General features: G+C 43.6%; 1 protein-coding gene across 4 annotated transcripts in view; it reads left to right on the top strand.

The window, feature by feature from the left end:
* Nucleotides 1–21361, top strand: part of EDA (ectodysplasin A) — a 396783-nt gene that overhangs the window by 368527 nt on the left and 6895 nt on the right. For all 4 annotated transcript variants that reach the window (XM_005896187.2, XM_005896186.3, XM_005896185.2 and 1 more), the window contains exons 3-6: nt 11626–11649; nt 16424–16603; nt 18498–18532; nt 19428–19479. In XM_005896187.2, the coding sequence (XP_005896249.1) occupies nt 11626–11649; nt 16424–16603; nt 18498–18532; nt 19428–19479 (291 nt within the window). The remainder of the gene's footprint in view (nt 1–11625; nt 11650–16423; nt 16604–18497; nt 18533–19427; nt 19480–21361) is intronic.

Here is a 21361-nt window from a genome sequence, read left to right as displayed (position 1 = left end):
GCTTGATATTCTCTGAGTTTCTTGGATCTAAGGTTTGGTATCTCATTACTTTTAGAAAACTCTTATTTGATATTACTTCAAATATTTCCTCTATTCCCTCCTCTCTCTTTCTTCTGGTATTCCTATTATGTGTATATACCCCATTTGTAATTGTACCACAGTCTTTGGATATGCTATTCCATCTTTTTCATTGCTTTTTTATCTCTGCATTTCATGTATGAAGTTTGTATTGACATCTTCAAGTTCACTAGCTCACTAATAGTGAGTTATTGTTGTTGTTGTTTTGGTTAGCCAATTTTATTTTTTAATTCTATTTATTTAAACTTAAAAAAGTGTTCACCCATTTCTCCTACCCCTCCCTCAGCCTTCACCTCTGGCAGCCACCAATCTGTTCTCTGTATCTATGCGCTTGGTTGGTTTGTTTGTTTGTTTATCTGTTTTTTAATGCTACATATAAGAGAGATCATATGGTATTTGAACTTCTCTGTCTGACTTATTTCACTTAGAATAATGCCCTCAAGGTCATTTGTGTTGTTGTCCATTCTTTTTTATGGCCAAGTAATATTCCATTGGCTTCCCTGGTGGCTCAGTGGTTAAAGAATCTGCCCGACAATGCTGGAGACATGGGTTCAATCCCTGGTCCTGGAAGATCCCACATGCTGAGGAGCAACTAAGTCCATGTACCACAGCGACTGGCCCTGAGCTCTGGAACCCGGGAGCTGCAACTACTGAGCCCATGTGCTGCAGCTCCTGAAGCCCACACACCCTAGAGCCTGTGCTCCACAAGAACAGCCACTGTAATGAGAAGCTCACACACTGCAACTAAAGAGAAGCCCCTGCTCGCTGCAACTAGAGAAAAACCCTCACAGCAACAAAGACCCAGCACAGCCAAACATAAAAATAAGTTAAAAAAAAAAAAAAAAAAGAACCCGCCTGCCAATGTAGGAAACGTGTGTTCAAACCCTGGGTCAAGGAGATCCCCTGGAAGAGGGCATGGCAACCCACTCTACTATTCTTGCTTGGAGAATCCCCTGCACAGAGGAGCCTGGTGGGCTACAATCCACAGTGTCACAAAGAATCAGACATAACTGAAGCGAATTAACACACATGCACACAGGCATGCTCCTTTGTATTTCTGTGATATCAGTTGTAGTATCTCCTCTTTCATTTCTGAGTCTGGTTCTGATGCTTGGTTTATCACTCCAGACTATGTTTTTACTATGCCTTGTAATTTTTGACTGAAAACCAGATATGATTTACTGGATAAAAGAAACTGAGTTAGGGAGGCCAGTAGTGTAAAGGTTTTATGTTCAACTAAGAGTTAATCTGGGCTTCCTAGGTGGCTCAATGGTAAAGAATCTGCTTTCCAAGCAGGAGACACAGTTTCGATCCCTGTGTCAGGAAGATCCCCTGGAAATCTTTAAGAGCACTTTAAATGGCAACCCACTCTAGTATTCTTGCCTGGGAAATCCCATAGACAGAGGAACCTGGTAGGCTACAGTCCATGGAGTTTAAAAGAGTCAGACACGATTTAGCAACTAAACAACAGCAACAAGAGTTAGTTTATGTTTACTCTTTGATGAAGCTGTGGTGTCAGAGGCTAAAATTGTCTGTCTCATTGTTCTTATATTAGTCTCTTCATGTGCTCTTTGATTATCCATAGAAACTTTGTAACTAGGGTCTAAGACTTCCAATGTTTTTAGTTGTTATTGTTCAGTCACTAAGTCACATCTGACTCTTGGCAACCCCATGGACTGCAGCACGCCAAGCTCCCCTGTCCTCCACTATTTCCTGGAGTTTGCTCAAACTCATGTCCATTGAATCAATGTGGCTATCTAACCATCTCATCCTTTGCTGCCCCCTTCTCCTTTTGCCTTCAATCTTTCCCGCATCAATGTCTTTTCCAATGAGTCAGCTCTTAGCATCAGGTGGCCAAAGTATTGGAACCTCAGCATCAGTGCTTCCAATGAATATTCAGGGTTGACTTCCTTTAGGATTAACTGGTTTGATATTCTTTCAGTCCAAGGGACTCAAGAGTCTTCTCCAGCACCACAATTCAAAAGCATCAGTTCTTCTGTGCTCAGCCTTCTTTATGGTCCAACTCTCACATCCATACATGACTACTAGAAAACCAGAGCTTTGGCTATATGGCCCTTTGTTGGTAAAATGATATCTCTGCTTTTTAATACACTATCTAGGTTTGTCATAGCTTTCCTTCCAAGGAGCAAGTGTCTTTTAATTTCAGGCTATAGTCACTGTCCACAATTATTATACAAGAGTGCTGTTAATGTGATGATAAAGTGTGAGTAGAGTGGAATCTACTCTACAGTGGGGCTTCCCTGGTGGCTCAGACAGTAAAGCATCTGCCTGCAATGCGGGAGACCCGGGTTCAATCCCTGGGTTGGGAAGATCCTCTGGAGAAGGAAATGGCACCCCACTCCAGTACTCTTGCCTGGAAAATTCCATGGATGGAGGAGCCTGGTAGGCTATAGTCCATGGGGTCACAAAGAGTCGGACACGACTGAGCAACTTCACTTTAACTTTCAGAGTGGAATCATTCATTAAACTTATGACTTAGTCTTAGGTCTCAATCTTTTAGTGTGCCTGAGTTGATTTTTCATTCTGTCTGCCCTCTGCTGGATAAGAATAAGAGGCTTATGGAAGCTTCCTGATGGGAGAGACTGACTGTGGGAAAACTGGGTCTTCTTCTGATGGGCGGGGCTGTGCTCAGTTCAGTTCAGTTGGCAGTTGTGTCCAACTCTTTGTGACCCCATGGACTGCAGCACTCCAGGCATCCCTGTCCATCACCAACTCCCGGAGCTTGCTCAAACTCATATCCATCAAGTTGGTGATGCCATTCAACCATATCATCTTCTGTCATCCCCTTCTCCTCCTTCCTTCAATCTTTCCCAGCATCAGAGTCTTTTCCAGTGAGTCAGTTCTTCTCATCGGGTGGCCAAAGTATTAAAGCTTCAGCTTCAGCATCTGTCCTTCCTATGAATATTCAGGACTTATTTCCTTTAGGATGGACTGGTTGGATCTCCTTGCAGTCCTAGGGACCCTCAAGTGTCTTCTCCAACACCACAGTTCAAAAGCATCAATTCTTCAGTGCTCAGCTTTCCTTATGGTCCAACTCTCACATCCATACATGACTACTGGAAAAACCATAGCTTTGACTAGATGGACCTTTGTCAGCAAAGTAATGTCTCTGCTTTTTAATATGCTCTCTAGGATGGTCATAGCTTTTCTTCCAAGGAGCAAGTGTCTTTTAATTTCATGGCTGCAGTCACCATCTGCAGTGATTTTCGAGCCCCCCAAAATAAAGTCTCTCACTGTTTCCATTGTTTCCCCATCTATTTGCCATGAAGTGATGGGACCAGATGCCTTGATCTTCGTTTTTTGAATGTTGAGCTTTAAGCCAACTCTTTCACTCTCCTCTTTCACTTTCATCTAGATGCTATTTAGTTCTTCTTTGCTTTCTGCCATAAAAGTGAAGGTGGTGTTATCTGCATATCTGAGGTTATTAATATTTCTCCCAGCAATCTTGATTGCAGCTTGTGCTTCATCCAGCCTGGCATTTCGCATAATGTACTCTGCATATAAGTTAAATAAGCAGGGTGACAATATACATACTTGACATACTCCTTTCCCAATTTGGAACCAGTCCATTTTTCCATGTCTGGTTCTAACTGTTGCTTCTTGACCTGCATATAGATTCCTCAGGAGGCAGGTAAGGTAGTCTGGTTTTCCCATCTCTTTCAGAATTTTCCATAGTTTGTTGTGATCCACACAGTTAAAGGCTTTGGCATAGTCAGTAAAGCAGAAGTAGATGTTTTTCTGGAACTCACTTGCTTTTTTGATGATCCATTGGATATTGGCGGTTTGATCTCTGCTTCCTCTCTGCCTTTTCTAAATCCAGTTTGAACATCTGGAAGTTGTTCTGTTGCAGTCTGGCTTGGAGAAATTTAAGCATTACTTTGCTAGCATGTGAGATGAATGCAACTGTGCAGTAGTTTGAACATTCTTTGGCATTGCCTTTCTTTTAGATTGGAATGAAAACTGACCTTTTCCAGTCCTGTGGCCGCTGCTGAGTTTTCCAAATTTGCTGGCATATTGAGTGCAGCACTTTCACAGCATCATTTTAGGGCCATGCTCAATAAATCTTTAATCCAGTTTTCTGTTGATGGGCGGGGCTGTGTTCCCTCCCTGTTGTTTGGATGAGGGCAAACTATGGTAGTGTTAATGACCTCCTTCAAAAGGACTTGTGCACGCCCTGTTGTGTTCAGTGTCCCTGACCCTGCAGCAGGCCACTGTTGACTCACGCCTCCACTGGAGACCTCCTGGACATTCACAGGCACGTCTGGCTCAGTCTCTTGTGATACTGATTCTCCTGGCTCCTGGTGTACACGAGGCTTTGTTTGTACCCTCCAAGAGTCTGTTTCCCCAGTCCTGTGGATGTTCTGTAATCAAATCCCACTGGCCTCCAAAGTCAAATTGCCTGCAGGTTCTCAGTCACTTTGCTGGATACCCAGGTTGGGAATCTGTTGTGGGTCCTAGAGCTTTCTTAACATTACAAGAATTTCTTTGTTATAATTGTCTGCCTGGCAGCTCTATGGTGGGGCTAATGGTGACCTCCTCCAAGAGGGCTTATGCCACACACTGCATGACCAAGGTCTACTGCAGCCAGATCCCCTGTCCCCAAAGCAGGCCACTGCTGACCTGTGCCTCTCAAACACTCAAAGGCAGGTCTGGCTCAGACTCAGTGGGGTCTCTGGTTCCTGGTATACACAAGGTTTTGTTTGAGCCCTCCAAGCATCCCTGGTGGATATGGGGTTTGATTCTAAATGCAATTTGGCTCCTCTTACATTCTTGTTGGGGCTTCTTCTTTGCCCTTGGAAGTGTGGTATCTTTTCTTGGTGGGATCCAACATTCTCTTGTAGATGGTTGTTCAGCAGCAAGTTGCAACTTTGGAGTTCTTGCAGAAGATAAGTGCACGTCCTTCTACTCTGCCATCTTGGTAAGTCCAAGCAAGGCTTCAACAGAGAACTTGTAGATGTTCAAGCTGAATTTAGAAAAGGCAGAGGAACCAGAGATCAAATTGCCAACATCTGTTGGATCATAGAAAAGGCAAGAGAATTCCAGAAAAACATCTATTTCTGCTTTATTGATTATGCCAAAGCCTTTGATGGTGGATCACAACAACCTGTGGAAATTTTTTCAAGAGATGGAAATACCAGACCACCTTACCTGCCTCCTGAGGAATCTATATGCAGGTCAAGAAGCAACAGTTGGAACTGGACATGGAACAACAGACTAGTTCCAAATTGGGAAAGGAGTATGTCAAGGCTGTATATTGTCACCCTGCTTATTTAACTTTTATATGCAGAGTACATCATGTGAAATGCCAGGCTGGATGAAGCACAAGCTGCAATCAAGATTGCTGGGAGAAATATTAATAACCTCAGATATGCAGATAACACCACCTTCACTTTTATGGCAGAAAGCAAAGAAGAACTAAATAGCATCTAGATGAAAGTGAAAGAGGAGAGTGAAAGAGTTGGCTTAAAGCTCAACATTCAAAAAACGAAGATCAAGGCATCTGGTCCCATCACTTCATGGCAAATAGATGGGGAAACAATGGAAACAGTGAGAGACTTTATTTTGGGGGCTCCAAAATCACTGCAGATGGTGACTGCAGCCATGAAATTAAAAGACACTTGCTCCTTGGAAGAAAAGCTATGACCATCCTAGAGAGCATATTAAAAAGCAGAGACATTACTTTGCTGACAAAGGTCCATCTAGTCAAAGCTATGGTTTTTCCAGTAGTCATGTATGGATGTGAGAGTTGGACCATAAGGAAAGCTGAGCACTGAAGAATTGATGCTTTTGAACTGTGGTGTTGGAGAAGACACTTGAGGGTCCCTAGGACTGCAAGGAGATCCAACCAGTCCATCCTAAAGGAAATAAGTCCTGAATATTCATTGGAGGGACTGATGCTGAAGCTGAAGTTCCAGTACTGAACTACATGCATCCAGGCCACTGATGCAAAGAACTGACTCATGGGAAAGACTCTGATACTGGGAAAGATTGAAGGCGGGAGGGAAGGGGGATGACAGAGGATGAGATGGTTGGATGGGATCACTGAGTCGATGAACATGAGTTTGAGCAAGCTCCGGGAGCTGGTGATGGACAGGGATGCCTGGCCTGCTGCAGTCCATGGGATCCCAAAGAGTCGGACACAACTGAGCAACTGAACTGCACTGAACTGAGTTGGGTATTTCCTACCCCCCACCTCAGTATGCCTCTGGTAAAACTTCAGTCAGTTAGACTCTAATAAAAGTTTTCCTTGAGGGCAGGCGTTGTTAAAGATAATAGGTCCAGATATATTTCAAAATGGCTGCTTTCCTCTCCCCTTGCTAGAGGCACAAGAGCATTTTTCTCCAGTCTTCATAGTGAGAACCTTGTAGTGCTCTTGAAAGTAAAGCACATGAAAGTGTGGGGAACCCCCTAAGACTGAACCTTCCGAGGACTTTTATCCCTTGATCTACTTGGTCCACACTGAGCACCTAGCAATCTTTTTATTATAGTTTTAAAGTGTTCTTACTGATACCGACTTCAGGTACAGGCTTCTATTCCTAGTCAGCCATAAGTCTCTGTATCCACTAGTCTGTCTCTCCATCTTATAGAACAGCAATTTGCCTTGGGACTTCACTTCTCTGATGGATCTAAGAAGTAGTGATTTTAAGTTTGTTCAGCTTTTTTCTTATTGTGAGTATGGGAATGATGGCTTCCAAGAACTTGATGTGTGAAACCAGAAATTGGAAGTATATACGTTTATTTTTTAATTTCAAAGCACATCTAGAAAAACATGAATCTTTCAGGTTTCAGCTTACCTGAAAATATGTAGAAGCTGTGTGACTTTGTGCAATTAACTTAATCCATCTCTTCATCTATAAAATAAGCATAATAATGCCTACTTTGCTGGATTGTTATAAGACCTAAATGAGATATGCTAAGCATCTAGCACAGTGCATGGCTCATATATATTCAATAAATGTTAACTTTAATTACAATGTCATTTATCTTCATCAGAATCCTAGGCTTGAATAGAGACAAAGTGTACAAAGTATTCCCTAATTTAGAAGTTAAAGAATCAGAAGAAAATGGAACACTTGCCTTATGATCAGTTTGTGATTGAGTCACAACTAGACTCAGGCTAGGACTGCTGCCAGCTTCCATGGCCCTGATGTGGTTACAAGACTCCGTTTTCTTAATATCAGAGCAAATAGCTTGCCCACATTAATCAAAACCTGTCACATCTCAAATTTACTCCTATAAAAGCAATCTCAGCGACTGCACACCTGTCCGTCCCACTCTGATGTATTTGTGGGTTTTGCCTGCAGAAACCATGATGGTTCCAAGTACAGGGTATTAGAATGATAGAGAAATGTAGCCTGTTACCATGGAAACAGACATGTGACACCAATAGTGCTCTGAGTAGGCATGTAAAAGGTTCTGAAGCATATAGAGAAAATAAGTCAACATATCTAAAAAGATACAGAACTGAGCAGAGGTTACTGCTTTTTTCCTAGGTCAAGGTATTCATATCTAACATGGGATAGTTCTAGCTCCCTGGTTTTTTCTCTCTAGAAGATGGAAAACCACAATGACCTCGAGCAAAAGAAATGAGAATGGTTGATATAGAACCGGAACTTGGGGGAAAGGGAGGGAGGCTCAAGCTGCTGCTGCTGCTAAGTCGCTTCAGTCATGTCCAACTCTATGCGACTCCATAGATGGCAGCCCACCAGGCTCCTCCATCCATGGGATTTTCCAGGCAAGAGTACTGGAGTGGGGTGCCATTGCCTTCTCAGGGGAGACTCAAGAGGAAGGTGATATATGTATAATTAGGCTGATTTTCATTGTTGTACATCAGAAACCAAAACAACATTGTGAAGCAATTTTCCTCTGATTAAAGTTTTTTTTTTTAATTAAAAAAAAATGAACCAGGATTAATAGGACCATGTTGAAACTCATAAGAATTATTTACTGGCTATGGTGAGCTATATTAGAAAAAGAAGGAACTCCTTCCTGTATTGTTGAAATGATGTACTCACTAGCACCTATGGGAAGTGTGATACAATCTAAGGACAATCTTGTCTATACTTTTTTATCCTCATTTTTTTCAAGGGATATGCCAAATGTTCAGTGAGCAGATAGAAGCAAGTGGAAGATGAGCCTTGAGCGCTTGTAGCTCTCAGCCCTCTTCATACCATGGCCATTTCGGAAAATAAAGATAAAAATTTTATCCCATCACTTCATGACAAATAGATGGGGAAACAATGGAAACAGTGGCAGACTTTATTTTGTGGGGCTCCAAAATCACTGCAGATGGTGACTGCAGCCATGAAATTAAAAGACGCTTACTCCTTGGAAAAAAATTTATGACCAACCTAGACACCGTATTAAAAAGCAGAGACGTTACTTTGTCAACAAAGGTCCATCTAGTCAAGGCTGTGGTTTTTCCAGTAGTCATGTATGGATGTGAGAGTTGGGCTATAAAAAAAACTGAGCGCTGAAGAATTGATGCTTTTGAACTGTGGTGTTGGAGAAGACTCTGGAGAGTCCCTTGGACTGCAAGATCAAACCAGTCCATCCTCAAGGAAATCAGTCCTGAATATTCATTGGAAAGACTGATGTTGAAGCTGAAACTCCAATACTTTGGCCACCTCATACAAAGAGCTGACTCATTTGAAAAGACCCTGATGCTGGGAAAAATTGAAGGTGGGAGGAGAAGGGGATGACAGAAGATGAGATGGTTGAATGGCATCACGGACTTAATGGACATGAGTTTGAGTAAATTCCAGGAGTTGGTGATGGACAGGGAGGCCAGGCATGCTGCAGTCAATGGGGGTCACAAAGAGTCGGACACAACTTAGCGACTAAACTGAAATGAACTTACCTCACACAATATACCAAATCTATTCCAGATTAATTAAAATATTTAAATATAAAAATGAAATTAGGAAAGAACCAGAAAAAATACAAAGAGTTACCTATGTAATGCTGATATATCCAAATTTAAAATGACAATGTAGAAATATAGTTACTGACATAGAAGAAAGGTATCAAGCAACAGATCCCATTTTGTGAAAATACCTATTTATATGCATAGAAAATTTCTAGATATGCATAAAGTGTTAATAGAGGTTGTTTGTGAGTAGTTTTTTAAACTATTTTTTCCTTTTTGCTCCTCTTTTCTATGTATGTATATATGCATGCATTTACATATGTGTAGTAAGTAGATATTTCTGGTAAAAAAATAATAGAAGTTAATGAAAAATTCTTAGCTTCCCTTTCCCTACTTTTCCTTGTATGGTCAAACTTCCTCCAGGAATTTATTTTCCTCAACTAACCAGTATAATTCCTTAATTCTCCCCCTTTAGTACTTTCCCATTCAACTGTAAGTTCTCTGAGAATAGACTTGTTTCATTATTTACTGTTCTTCCTTCCTAGGCATGCTCAGTAAGAACTGGTTGCATGGTGATCATCTAATTTTCTCAAAGCCTGCTTCGAACTCTGACGTAACAGTGAAGTTAAAGTTGTTCAGTCATGTCCGACTCTTGGCAACCCCATGGACTATACAGTCCATGGAATTCTACAGGCCAGAATACTGGAGTAGGTAGCCATTGCCTTCTCCAGGGGATCTTCCCAACCCAGGGATTGAACCCAGGTCTCCTGCATTGCAGGCAGATTCTTTACTGGCTGAGCCACAAGGGAAGCCCAACAACTGGAGTGGGTAGTCTATCCCTTCTCCAGTGGCTCTTCCCCACCCAGGAATCATACTGGGTCTCCTGCATTGCAAGCGGATTCTTTACCAACTGAGCTATCGGGGAAGCCTACAGTGTAACAGTAGTAACCTTTTAACCAGCTAAAATGGTCAGAAGCTTGGCCAGGGCTAACACAATCTGTCTATGAGGGCACTGTCTGCAATGGCTGTCATCTCACTGGTCTCCCAGGCTGAGGTAACCAACTAGTTAGCTGATAGCTTGTTGATGGGATTAGGCCTTTCTATGTAAAGTGAAAGTGAAGTCGCTTAGTCGTGTCCGACTCTTTGCGACCCATGGACTGTAGCCCACCAAGCTCCTCCATCTATGGGATTCTCCAGGCAAGAATACTGGAGTGGGTTGCCATTTCCTTCTCCACTTTCTATGTAAATCCCTCCCCAAATAGCTTTCTTGTTCAAGAATGTGGCCCTTCTCAAGCTGCCTCTTATTTAGTAAAATCTGTCTAGCTGTGCTTCCTTGCCAGAACCTCTGTGTACAATCTCAGTGCTGTTAAAAACAAACATAAAAGATAGGCAGTAAAGACACTGGGAGGAGAAAGAGAAAAAATGAGGATAGAAGAATGGAGGATCATGACCTTAAATGCAGCAGGTTGCTAAACCCAACCATAAACATTCCCTGCACATAATAATATCTACAGTTGCACGTGAAATTATTTTGCCAGGAAAGTCTACACAGACATTGGTTTTCAAGGGACTGATGGCCACACTGGCAGCCCTCCAAGTTAGAGACTTTACTGACTTCTGATTGAGTCTGCTTAGACAGAATCTTTGATAGAGTGAGCTCTTACTAGTAAAGATCATTCAGGCTTGTTGCAAGAATAAAATGAGATGACAGATGGAAATATGTTTTATAGTCTATAAAACAATGTACAACAAATGCTTGATGTTCTTGTGAGCTCCTGAGGGCACTGACAGGGGTTTAATGTGGTCCAGTAGAGTCTTCATGGGCGTTTGGAACAGATTTCAAATACCTGCATCTAAAGAAAATGAAACCCCCCTACAGAATGAAGTGAATTGTGTCCCCAGGAGGGAAAAACATGCCTGCACGTCTGGAGACAGCTGAACTGTGTATGTCTGAGGAATGATTGTTCCTTAACTATATGAAAAAAGCCTTGGGTTTTCTGAGTGCCCTCAATTGATTACAATTGTTTTCTTTAGAAGTAATTCCCCAGAAAATGCTTGTGATTTCATTGTTGGTGAAACTGTTGACACTTCTTTTAAAGTGTCTGTTAACTTATGATAAATTACAGTAGGCGTTCATGTGGCCCCCATGTGGATGTATTATGGCTGCACTGCTTGAGTAACTAACAATTTAAATAACAGCAAGGAAGGGACTAAAAAGTAAACTGCTACTGCTCTGCTCCTTCCATGAAAATGACCCTTTTTTCCTTCAAGCTTCAACACGAGATTTCATATCAGTTCCTGACCTAAATGTGTGTCTCAGGACTTGCACAATTAATGGAATGCCGTCCTAAGGTTGTTGAGTTCTGCATTTCTGCACATTTCATTTTTATGGAGAAGTACTCATTCCCTCACTCCAAAGACTAAGCCTGAAAGATTTTTCTCCCTAGGAAAGAATCTTCCTTGTAACTTCATTGTTACAACAGTCAGAGACAGATTGGGGAGGTCTGATAGTTGTTAGATGCCTTGCCAATAACCTGACTCTCAGTTTGGGGCTCCCTCAGATTTGCAGTTTCTTAGTGGTTCCTCCTGTGAACATCTTGAAGAATACACACTGTTAATTTGCAGTGACTTAAATTTCCATTTTTTCTTTTTAATAGGTCCTGTTAAAAACAAGAAAAAGGGTAAGTCAATCTCTTGATTTTATAAAATTACCGCCATGTCTTTTCTAAAATTAGAAGAAAAAAATCAAGGGAGAAGGATTTTTATTCTCTTTCAGTGCTGTTTGTCCATTAGTTTACTCAGTTACATGTGATCTTCTTGAGTAGTATAGCTTCCAGGGAATGAGAAATATCTGTCATTTTTCAGTGATGATCTATTAAAGATAGAATTGCTTCTTAGCAACTTATGAAAGTTGTTTTTGCTTTTCTTTCTTGCTCCCTCTTCCATACAATTCATTTTACCTCTCTTTCCTTCATTCTTCCTTACTCTTTCCCCTGACCTTCTCTTTTCTCTTTTTTTTTCCCCTCCTTTATCAAATCAATGACCAGGTATGAATGATGTCCTGAGAGATGTCAGTACCCTCTTTTTTGGCCTAAAAGCTATCCCTCGCCTATTTCTCAAGTAGTCAGGGAAGATATTTCTTGCTCTGGCATTTCAGTATATTCTTTATGATGGAAAAACTTGGCTATAGTAGTACCTTGACCTTTTAGTCTTTTCCAAGAAGCTTCTAGTTGAGCGAATCCATTGTACTATTGCTGGGTCTGTAAGTCTCCAGTGTGCTTGCAATGGGAATGACCCATGAGTTTGTACAAGAGCTTGCCTGCTTGAAAAGAAGAACCCAGTGACAGATAGGTTCCAAAAGACAGGACCAGGCGAACCTATGGTTCACTCCTTAGGACTAAGAAACCCAACCTTGAAACCAGTTTTAAGTACCTCTTTGTTTTTGTGTTCTGTCCTGGGAGGAAAATAGAGTGAAATTTATGATTTTTCATTAAAATATTCTAAGTGAAATAATTCTGTTAACATTTCTGGGGCTTTATAGAATATATTATCAACCCCAGATTAGACCCAAAACACTGGCTTCAGCTGCCTCCTGACACTTCTCTGAGCACTAGGGTGCTCCAGTGGCTTGAGGTGCCATGGCTCACTTGGGAAACTTGTGTCCCTGTTGAATAGAGGCTGAGGAGTGGCCTGGCCCCTGAGGACCTGAGCTGAGCAAAATTGGGAAATAGCCAGAGAACTGGAGTCAGTGAAGAAACATTTCTCTGTGGGGCCTGGGCATTCACTGAGCTATTCTGTCTTTTAAGAAAGTAAATTTGACTTTCAAGTGTGTAGTTTTCTGTTCTTGTCAGATCCCTTTAAGACAGAAATTTTAACAAACCTAGAAAGCTCCCCTGGCCTGGACAGTGACACCCTCTGCTCCTAACACAAGCCCAGGGGTGACTTCTTTTTTTTAATAGGTAGCCTCAAGAGTACTTTGTAATGATAGCTACTAGGGGTTTTTCCCTACTCACTCATTCACTAGACAGTGAATAAGCATCAACTGAGATACAGAGATGAAGATGAATGGTTTCTGCCCCCAAAATCTCCCAGTGTAGTGGAATCATGGAAGAACACACAAATAATTGCATTATAGTATTTAAAAATTCAATCACAGAAGCATGAGCAGGGTGCTGGGGAGAGCACAGAGAAAGAACAAGTAGTTCTCCCTGGGGGGTGAGATACCACATCTCAGAGAAAATATTATCTAACCTGAACTTTGAAGGATGAGGGGGGAAAAGAGAAGGGGAGGAACATTCTAGCAAAGAGAACTGGCAGGTCTCAGAGGTATGAAAGAACACATCATATCTGGGGAAACAGCAAGTAGGTTATGATTTACCAAAATACAGGGCATGTGTGTGGTGGGGAACAGCACCCCGTTCAGTGTCATCCAAGGGATGACCCCGAGAGAACACTCTTGGCAGTGGTAATAGAAGGCAATTGTCTAGGTGAGAAGCTCTGGAATTACAAACTCAGGAGATCCCAAAGCTTCTGGCAGTGACTCAGATCGCTGCCCAGCACTACTACCTGGTACATGGGCCATTGTTGGGAACAGAATGCAGATGGGCCTTAAACATTTGCCTTGGCTAAAAGTGATTTAGAAGCCATTTAATACAGATTCCCTTGGATACAATGAGTAGGCACGTGCCTGAAGAGGTAAATTGATTTGCTCATTTCGTGTCCATCCTTTAATGGAATTTTCCCCCTCCAATAACTCTCTCTCCCCGCTCTTAGTTCATTCTGTCAACAATTTGAGTGTCACTAAAAAAATGTGTATATTCTTCCATCTAAGACTACACAGGGTAACTTGAGACGTACAAAAGTCTCTGGGCTTTTACATCATGAAGTGCTCTGTTAAGGTAAGGAAATCCAGACAAGGAATGCAGTACTCTAAAGTCATCCTCTTAGTCCAGGGGTCATTTTGTGCATGCTTCTCTCTGGGCCAATTTTCTATAAGGATGCAAAGATGAGAAGCACACTTGCCTAAACCTGGTTGCAGAGAAGCAAAGACCACCAGCTGCAGAACTAGATCCCAGTAGGAGCTATGTCCCAGATTCCTTCTAGCATTTTCGTAAGTGAACATTCTCTGTTTACACTGCAACCAGTATTCTCTTTCACTGGAGGAGTTTCTGGCTCTGATTCTTCCAAAATTACATTAATAATCACAGGAGACTCACAGTCTTGATACTGAAGTTCACACTACCCACAGAACCCCCTCTAGCTCAAAAATCACTGTTAGGCCTAGAAATTCTGGGACAGGAGACAGCCTACTATGCACCATCCCATGTGTCTGTGCCACCCAGAAAAGAATGAGAGAGAAGCAGACTTTATAATCAAACTAGGGAAGTCTCCTGACTCTCGGTGGGGTGAGTCAGTCCTCCTTATGGAACCTCAGTCTTGCGAGGAAACTTAGAAAAATCATTGAAGCCAAGCTCCTCATTTCACTGATGGAGAAACTAAGGCTCAGGGAAAAGAAGGAATTTGCCCAAAGTATATGTCCATGGCAGAGCTGAGGCTTACAGACTTATCTCCCGACTACAGATTCCCTATTTTTTCCACTACACTAGGTGGAATTGAAACTTGGGCACTGAATAAGCCTGACTTGGAATCTGCCCAAATCTGAAGGGAGATGGCTTTCCTGTTCAGCATCTTAAAATTGGCTAGATCTCATAACTGGGCAGATTCAATCTTTTGCTGCTAAGTGCAGGGAAAATGCTAAAACTCCTGCCTCTCCCTGGGAGAAAAGTTCTCTGTACTTTCCTTACTTTCCTCCCTAGGGAAGGGGCCCCACAATGACCTTGTTGTTTCATTGTAAATGCAGATGTGGTTAGACATGGACAACTGACCTCTTGAGTGGCGTTGCCATGGGGATTGTGTTTCTTGAGCACGGCATTCTCCTTAAAAGAGAACCTGATGAATCAGAACAGGATTCTCTAGCCTGCGAGTCCAGGAAGCCAGAAGGCAGTTTCAGGAAAGAGGTATTTAAGTGAGACTTGATGGGGTTATATTTTAAAAGGAAGAAAGTATCACAAGTGAAGACACCACGATAGAGGCTGGGGAAAGGCTCCCATTCCTGGGACTTCCACAAGACTGTGAAAAGGCAGGGAAGTAAGGAAGCAGCCACCTTCCTGTGACCACCTGCAGTTCTTGAATTGGACTGCACAGAGCAGAGGAGGTAAACAGGAGGCACTGGAGCTTTCGGTTCAAGGCCACAGTTAGGACTTGGTTAACGTAGTTCTGGTGGGAATATAGGAAGGACTGGGATGTGGAATAGGAAGGCTGAGACTGCTCTGAAAAGAGAGCAAGGAGAAAATGAGGAGGATCTGGTGGCTTGATTAATAATTCATTCAAGAATAGGGCCTCTGAGGAAAGAAAACTCTGGGAAGCTAGATTATTTAGCCTATAAAAATAGAAGTTGATCGGTGACAGTGTCCTTGAGCACATTAGGGTTGTTGTGTGGATGATGGCAACTATTCTTTTCTATCTATACAAACAATAGAATAAGAGCTTAAACTTCCACAGGAGGAATTTCAGTTCAATATACAGAAGAACTTCCTAACAGTGAGGGGGTGATAAACATTGGAACATGTTACCAAGGGATTCTGCAAAATTTCCTTTCCCAGAGCTCTTTAAAAATAGGGTTTAGAGAGGTCAGCTGAGAAAGCAAAACCTGCCTGCTGCTTCCTCCACAGCTCAGCTCCCTCTGGTCTCCACCACCCCTTCTTTCCTTATGTTACTTGAGCCTTCTCTCTCTCCTTCTCTCTTCCCTCCCCCCACCACCTCTCATCTTCCCAGACTCCTTCCAATTCTACTTTCCAGCCTTCATCCCAAGCTCAAGTCCCTGTACATCCTGACTCCTACAGGAAGCCTTCCTGGAACTGATAGCCTTCCTAAGGTCAAGCTGGCCTCCTAGCTTGCTCACCTCATCCACATCAAGTCCACCAACCTGGATAGTAAACATGAGAGCCATGCTCTGCAACAATAGCCCAGTTCTCAATTCCAAAAAGTGGCCCACTTTTTAAGGTCTACCCACTTGGTGATTCTGATCCTTTGGACTTAGCCAAACTGTAACCCCCTTTCTAAAGCCTTCCCTGACCTCTCCAGCATTTTGTCCCTACAATTAATGCAACACTTCTACTGTCCTGTGGCTGTGTCTGTTTCCACACAAGACCAAGTTCCTTAAGGGTCATTATTTCTTCAAACCCAGCCTGTAAATGCTGATTCATGAAACACAAAGTGTGTGTGTGTGTGTGTGTGTGTGTGTGTGTGTGTGTGTGTGATGTGTGATAAAAGTATCCACCTCTTTAAGAGCAGGAACTCCCAGAGGGCCAACTTTGTGTCATGAGAAAGCTGTGGAACTCCTGACAGTATACTCAGTCAATAATTATAAATGTGATACTGAATCTCATCTTTCAGGAAAGAAGGCAGGGCCTCCTGGACCCAATGGCCCCCCAGGACCTCCAGGACCTCCAGGACCCCAAGGACCCCCAGGGATTCCAGGGATTCCTGGGATTCCAGGAACAACTGTTATGGGACCACCTGGCCCTCCAGGTCCTCCTGGTCCTCAAGGACCCCCTGGCCTCCAAGGACCTTCTGGTGAGTTCCTCTATCTCTCCACCGTCCTAGGCTCCTTAAAAGTTCTCTAGTAGAACAGGAGCAGGTGATCCCAAGAGTAGTTTAAAATGATGGTGTGTGGTCTCCTTGCTCAGTGGAGAGCTAGGAATTGGACAAGCCAGTAGAGCCTGCCCTGCTCTAACTTCTTATTTATGGGGCTTCCCAGGAGGTGCTAGTGGTAAAAAATCTGCCTGCTAATGCAGAAGATGTAAGAGACACTGGTTTGATTCCTGGATCAGGAAGATTCTCTGGAGGAGGGCATGGCAACCCACTCCAGTGTTCTTGCCTGGAGAATCCAATGGACAGAGGAACCTGGTGGGCTACAGTCCTTAGGATCGCAAAGAGTCAGACACAACCGATGGTTGTGATCTCAGTGGAGAGCTAGGAATTGAACAAGTCAGTAGGGCCTGCCTTGCTCTAACTTCGTATTTATACCAACCTGTCAAGGAAGAGATACCTGTTCTTGACCTGTGGATTTTTTCTCCTGATTTCCAACATCTAGCTTCACATACTGATGTTTGATTAGAAAAAGGCAAAGGGGAGGAATGGGCTTCCCTAGTGGCTCCCAGGTAAAGAACTCACCTGCCAATGCAGGAGATGCAGGTTCAATCCCTGGTCCGGGAAGATCCCCTAGAGATGGAAATGGTAACCCACTCCAGTATTCTTGCCTGGGAAATCCCATGGACAGAGGAGCCCAATGGGCTACAGTCCATGGGGTCACAAAGAGTCAGACACAACTTAGCGACTAAACAATAACAACAACATGGAGAGGAATGTTGGGGGCTGGACAGAATGACAAGCCCTAGAGTAGTCTCATCCCATGAACTCTGAAATGCCTTTCCCATAGAGGTAGACCAGTAGTCACTGATAATCAAGGAGTTGGAAACTTATGAGTTACTCAGGCTGTGGAAGAAGCAGACACAGGCACCAAGACCAACCTGTTGCGGAACCAAGTGCTTATTGTGCTACACCCTTCCCCTACCACGTTGTCCATTCAAATAGCATTTAATCTCTTTGCATCTTTCCCCTTGGGCCCAGAAGGCCATCCCAAAGGTATAAATGCAGATCCAAACCTGCCTAATCAGAGTTGACAGAAGTCAAACTGCCTGGGCTTAGGTCAGTTGCTATTTCCTTCTCCTGCTCCCCTCTTGTGTCTTGGTGCTTTTACAGAAATGGACTCTTCACAGCTGATTTCTCTGGGTCCAAAAATACTGCCACAAGACTCATATTCTTTGACTGGTAGTTCAAACAGGGCTAATCAGTGTCATTGTGGCCCCAAGAAATGCAGTTTCGAATTTTTTTTCATCCAATCTTTCTGCAAATATTCATTGCATACTTTCTATGTGCAAGAGATATATTGGTTAGTGGTTCCTGTTCTCGTGGAATTTATGTCGTACAGGAGGAGAGTGACAATTAAAGAAGCAAGATGTTTACAAATGGCAATGCATTCTACAGAGAAAATTAATAGAAAGAAAACAAAAGGCTAAAGAAGCAAGCACCATTGTCTCGGGGTCACATGGTGGCAGGAATGCACTCTCCTCTGTCACCATGGAGGCTCAGTGGCACTTGCCTTGGGCCATTGTTGGCGAGAGGCCAGTTTCCTGCTGGGTGCTGGGCACATTGAAGATGCAGGTCAGGGACAAGTCAGAGAAGAAAGGGGTGTCGTCTCCCACTCCAGAGCCCCGCATCACACCCTGATTCTCCCTGCAGCTCTGAGTCCTGGAAAATAAGGCTCAGTTGATGCTTGGCAAAAGGCTCAGACTGAGCCTGGCTTGGCTCATACAGGGAGCAAAAGCTCAGTGCCATTGGCTGCCTAGATGAAGAGGAAAGCAAGTAGACAGAGCATGCCCTCTGACTGGCCTGTCCTATTTTGCAGGTGCTGCTGATAAAGCTGGAACTCGAGAAAACCAGGTTGGCTGGGAATTGCTGTCTTGCTGGGAAGGAGGGAAGGCCACAGGCCTGAGCCACCCTTGAGTTTGCTCCCTGCTAAGTTTTCTGAGGCTTTCTTTTGTGAGGAGACCCTGGAGGTTCTGGGGGCTTTTCATTCACAGCCCCCTCCCATGAATAGAAAAACTTTGCCCCAGGGGCTGCTTTTAGCCAGAGAACTGAGCTGTGGCTATTTTTCCCCATTCCCTAGGAGACAGAGGGTCACCACAGCCAAGCCCAGTAGTCAGCTGACATGAGCTGTCAGTGAGGTCTATTCACCTGGTCCTGGGCCTCCCCGACTACCCCCAGACACCTTGTCTGGACTCCTACCACCTGACGCCAGCAGCTTAGAACTTTAAGAATATGTTCTTGAAAATCAGCCAACCAGTTCCAGGTCAAGCCCAGCCTGGCCTTTTGCCTTCATGGCCTGAAGGGCTCCTCCCTAGTCCCTGAGCTTCCTGATCCATCTCTACTGGCAGTTCCACTGCCTCGCCTTGTCTCATCACGGCTTCTCTCACTACAGCTGTTTGGCCACAGCAATCAATCTACACAGCTGCACAGTGCTGGATGGCTTGCAGGGTATTTTATATTCGTCACCTCAGTTGATCTTCAGACATCTCTGTGAGAGAGGCCAGACAGAGATTCTCAGAATCCCCATTTCACAGTTAGGGAAATGAGGCTCAGAGGCATTACATTTGGCAGAGCTATAAAATCATATTACCCTCTAGTAGAAATGTGGCCACTCGCATCCCAAGACAGGGGAGAGGGGTCAGAATTGGGATACAAATGAAGACTAGAAGGTGGAATCCTGGCAACTGGTGGCTGAGCAAGCAGCCATTTCTCACAGTGACTACTTTCTCTGTCCTTCTCATCCTCCCAGCCAGCCGTGGTGCATCTACAGGGCCAAGGGTCAGCGATCCAAGTCAAGAATGGTAAGAGTCAAAGTAGGCTCTCTCCCTAAGAAGAGTTTCTTCCTGCCACCACCCTTACCCACAGCCTTAAATAATCACCCAGCCTAGTTCCTCCCAGACCTCGGAGGTACCCTTGACACTAGGGGCCATTCTCTACTCCGTTTTGCCCTCTGCTGGCTGTTTCAAGTAATTGCTTGCCCTCAGACTGGTTACTACAAATTGCAGTTAGAAGCACAGATTAAAAAAAAGAAGCAGCTGAAAGGGACTTGAGACATTGTCTAAACCAAGGATTCTTGGAAAGTGAAGGCTGAATCAGAGTCACCACTGGGAATATGTATAGTTTGATCAACATTTTCACAATACAAATTATAGAAAGTAGAAATACATAAAATCAAATCTTTTTGTGTGATGGGTCTAGGGTGGAGGGGCATTTCTCTCAGGGAAGTGGGGGGCATGTTAGACTCTGTAGGAAGTATGAGATGCTAGTGTCTACAAAAAAAGGGGGTGGATTGAAGGAGGTTAGAAATCCTACCTTAATGTAATCCCTGCATTTCAAAGGTGGGGAAATAGAGTGCAGAGAGATTGGACAACACCATAATAAATCTACTGCCTTATGTTTGTATGGTACTTTAGAGTTTTCGACATACTTTTTTTGTCTTTGATTTGATTTGATCCTCACAACAAAGGTGGGCATTAGCTCCTTTCTACAGAGACAGAAACTGAAGCTCAGAAAGGTTAATTAACTGGCCCAAGATTTCCATTAAGAGTAGGAGCTGGGATTCAAAACCACATCTCTCTGACTCTTTCCACTGCACTCTGCTACTTCAGTGATGTGTGTGTATACTCCACTGAGTGATTAGCTTCATTTTCTTCCCCAAAGAGACATGAACATTCATTAAAGAACAGTGTTTTGAAATAATGTCCAGTCCCCAGGGTATACAAAGCCTAAAATGCATGAACCCCCAGGAGCCTCAGGAAGCAGCAAGCCAGCCAAGATGCCAGATGCTTACAGAGCTTGGAGCAGAAGGGAGGGGCTGTGAGTACAGAAGCAGTAAATGAAGGGTCAGAAACCTGCTGCATGGGGACAGCTTCTAAGAACCCAGTCAGTCCTAAACTGGCTGTGCTCTGCTTCCTTAGTGACTGGGCTTGGCTACCTCTCAGACTGCCACCTGGATGCCTGACTTAACTGCCTCAGAAATATAAGTAAGAACATGATGGCACCAAAACCCAAACTGTCCTGCCGGGACCAAGTGCCTTAAGACCCAGGACGCTGGGTAGGCCATGATCACCATCAATCCAGGGAGAAGTGAGACAGTCAAGAAATAGATTTGTTTGGGTGTCTGGATGGGTGGCCTCAGTGTTATGCCAGAAGCTACTGATTCTGCTCCCACCATACAAGACTAGTTCCAACCCCTCTGGGCCAATCCCCAGCAGTAGTCTATGCTGATCTTTAGTTCCAGCAGAAGCAAGAGTGAGGGGTCAGGGGTAGAAGATTTCCTGCAGAATGGTCCTCCATGAGGGACAGAGCCAGAGCATCTCCTCTGAACTATCCCGTCTGCTTATCTCCTCAAGGGAAGATGGGCACCTTTTCCTCACACCTTGGAAAGGCAGACCTCCCAAGACTAGCCAAGGATGGACTTTCAAAACATGTTTTCTTGGATGAAGAATGGATTTTTTAAAATTTATTTTTAATTGAAGGATAACTGCTTTACAATATTGTGTCGGTCTCTGTCATACATCAGCATGAATCAGCCATAGGTATACATATATCCCCTCCCTTTTGAACCTCTCTCCTACCTCCCACCCCATCCCACCCCTCTAAGTTGTTACAGAGCCCTGGTTTGAGTTCCCTGACTCATACAGCAGATTCCCACTGGCTATCCATTTTACAGATGGTAGTGTA

The sequence above is a fragment of the Bos mutus genome, chromosome X, assembly GCF_027580195.1.
Source record: "Bos mutus isolate GX-2022 chromosome X, NWIPB_WYAK_1.1, whole genome shotgun sequence".
Classification (NCBI taxonomy): Eukaryota; Metazoa; Chordata; class Mammalia; order Artiodactyla; family Bovidae; genus Bos; species Bos mutus.
This window is presented reverse-complemented; position numbering and strand designations above follow the sequence as displayed.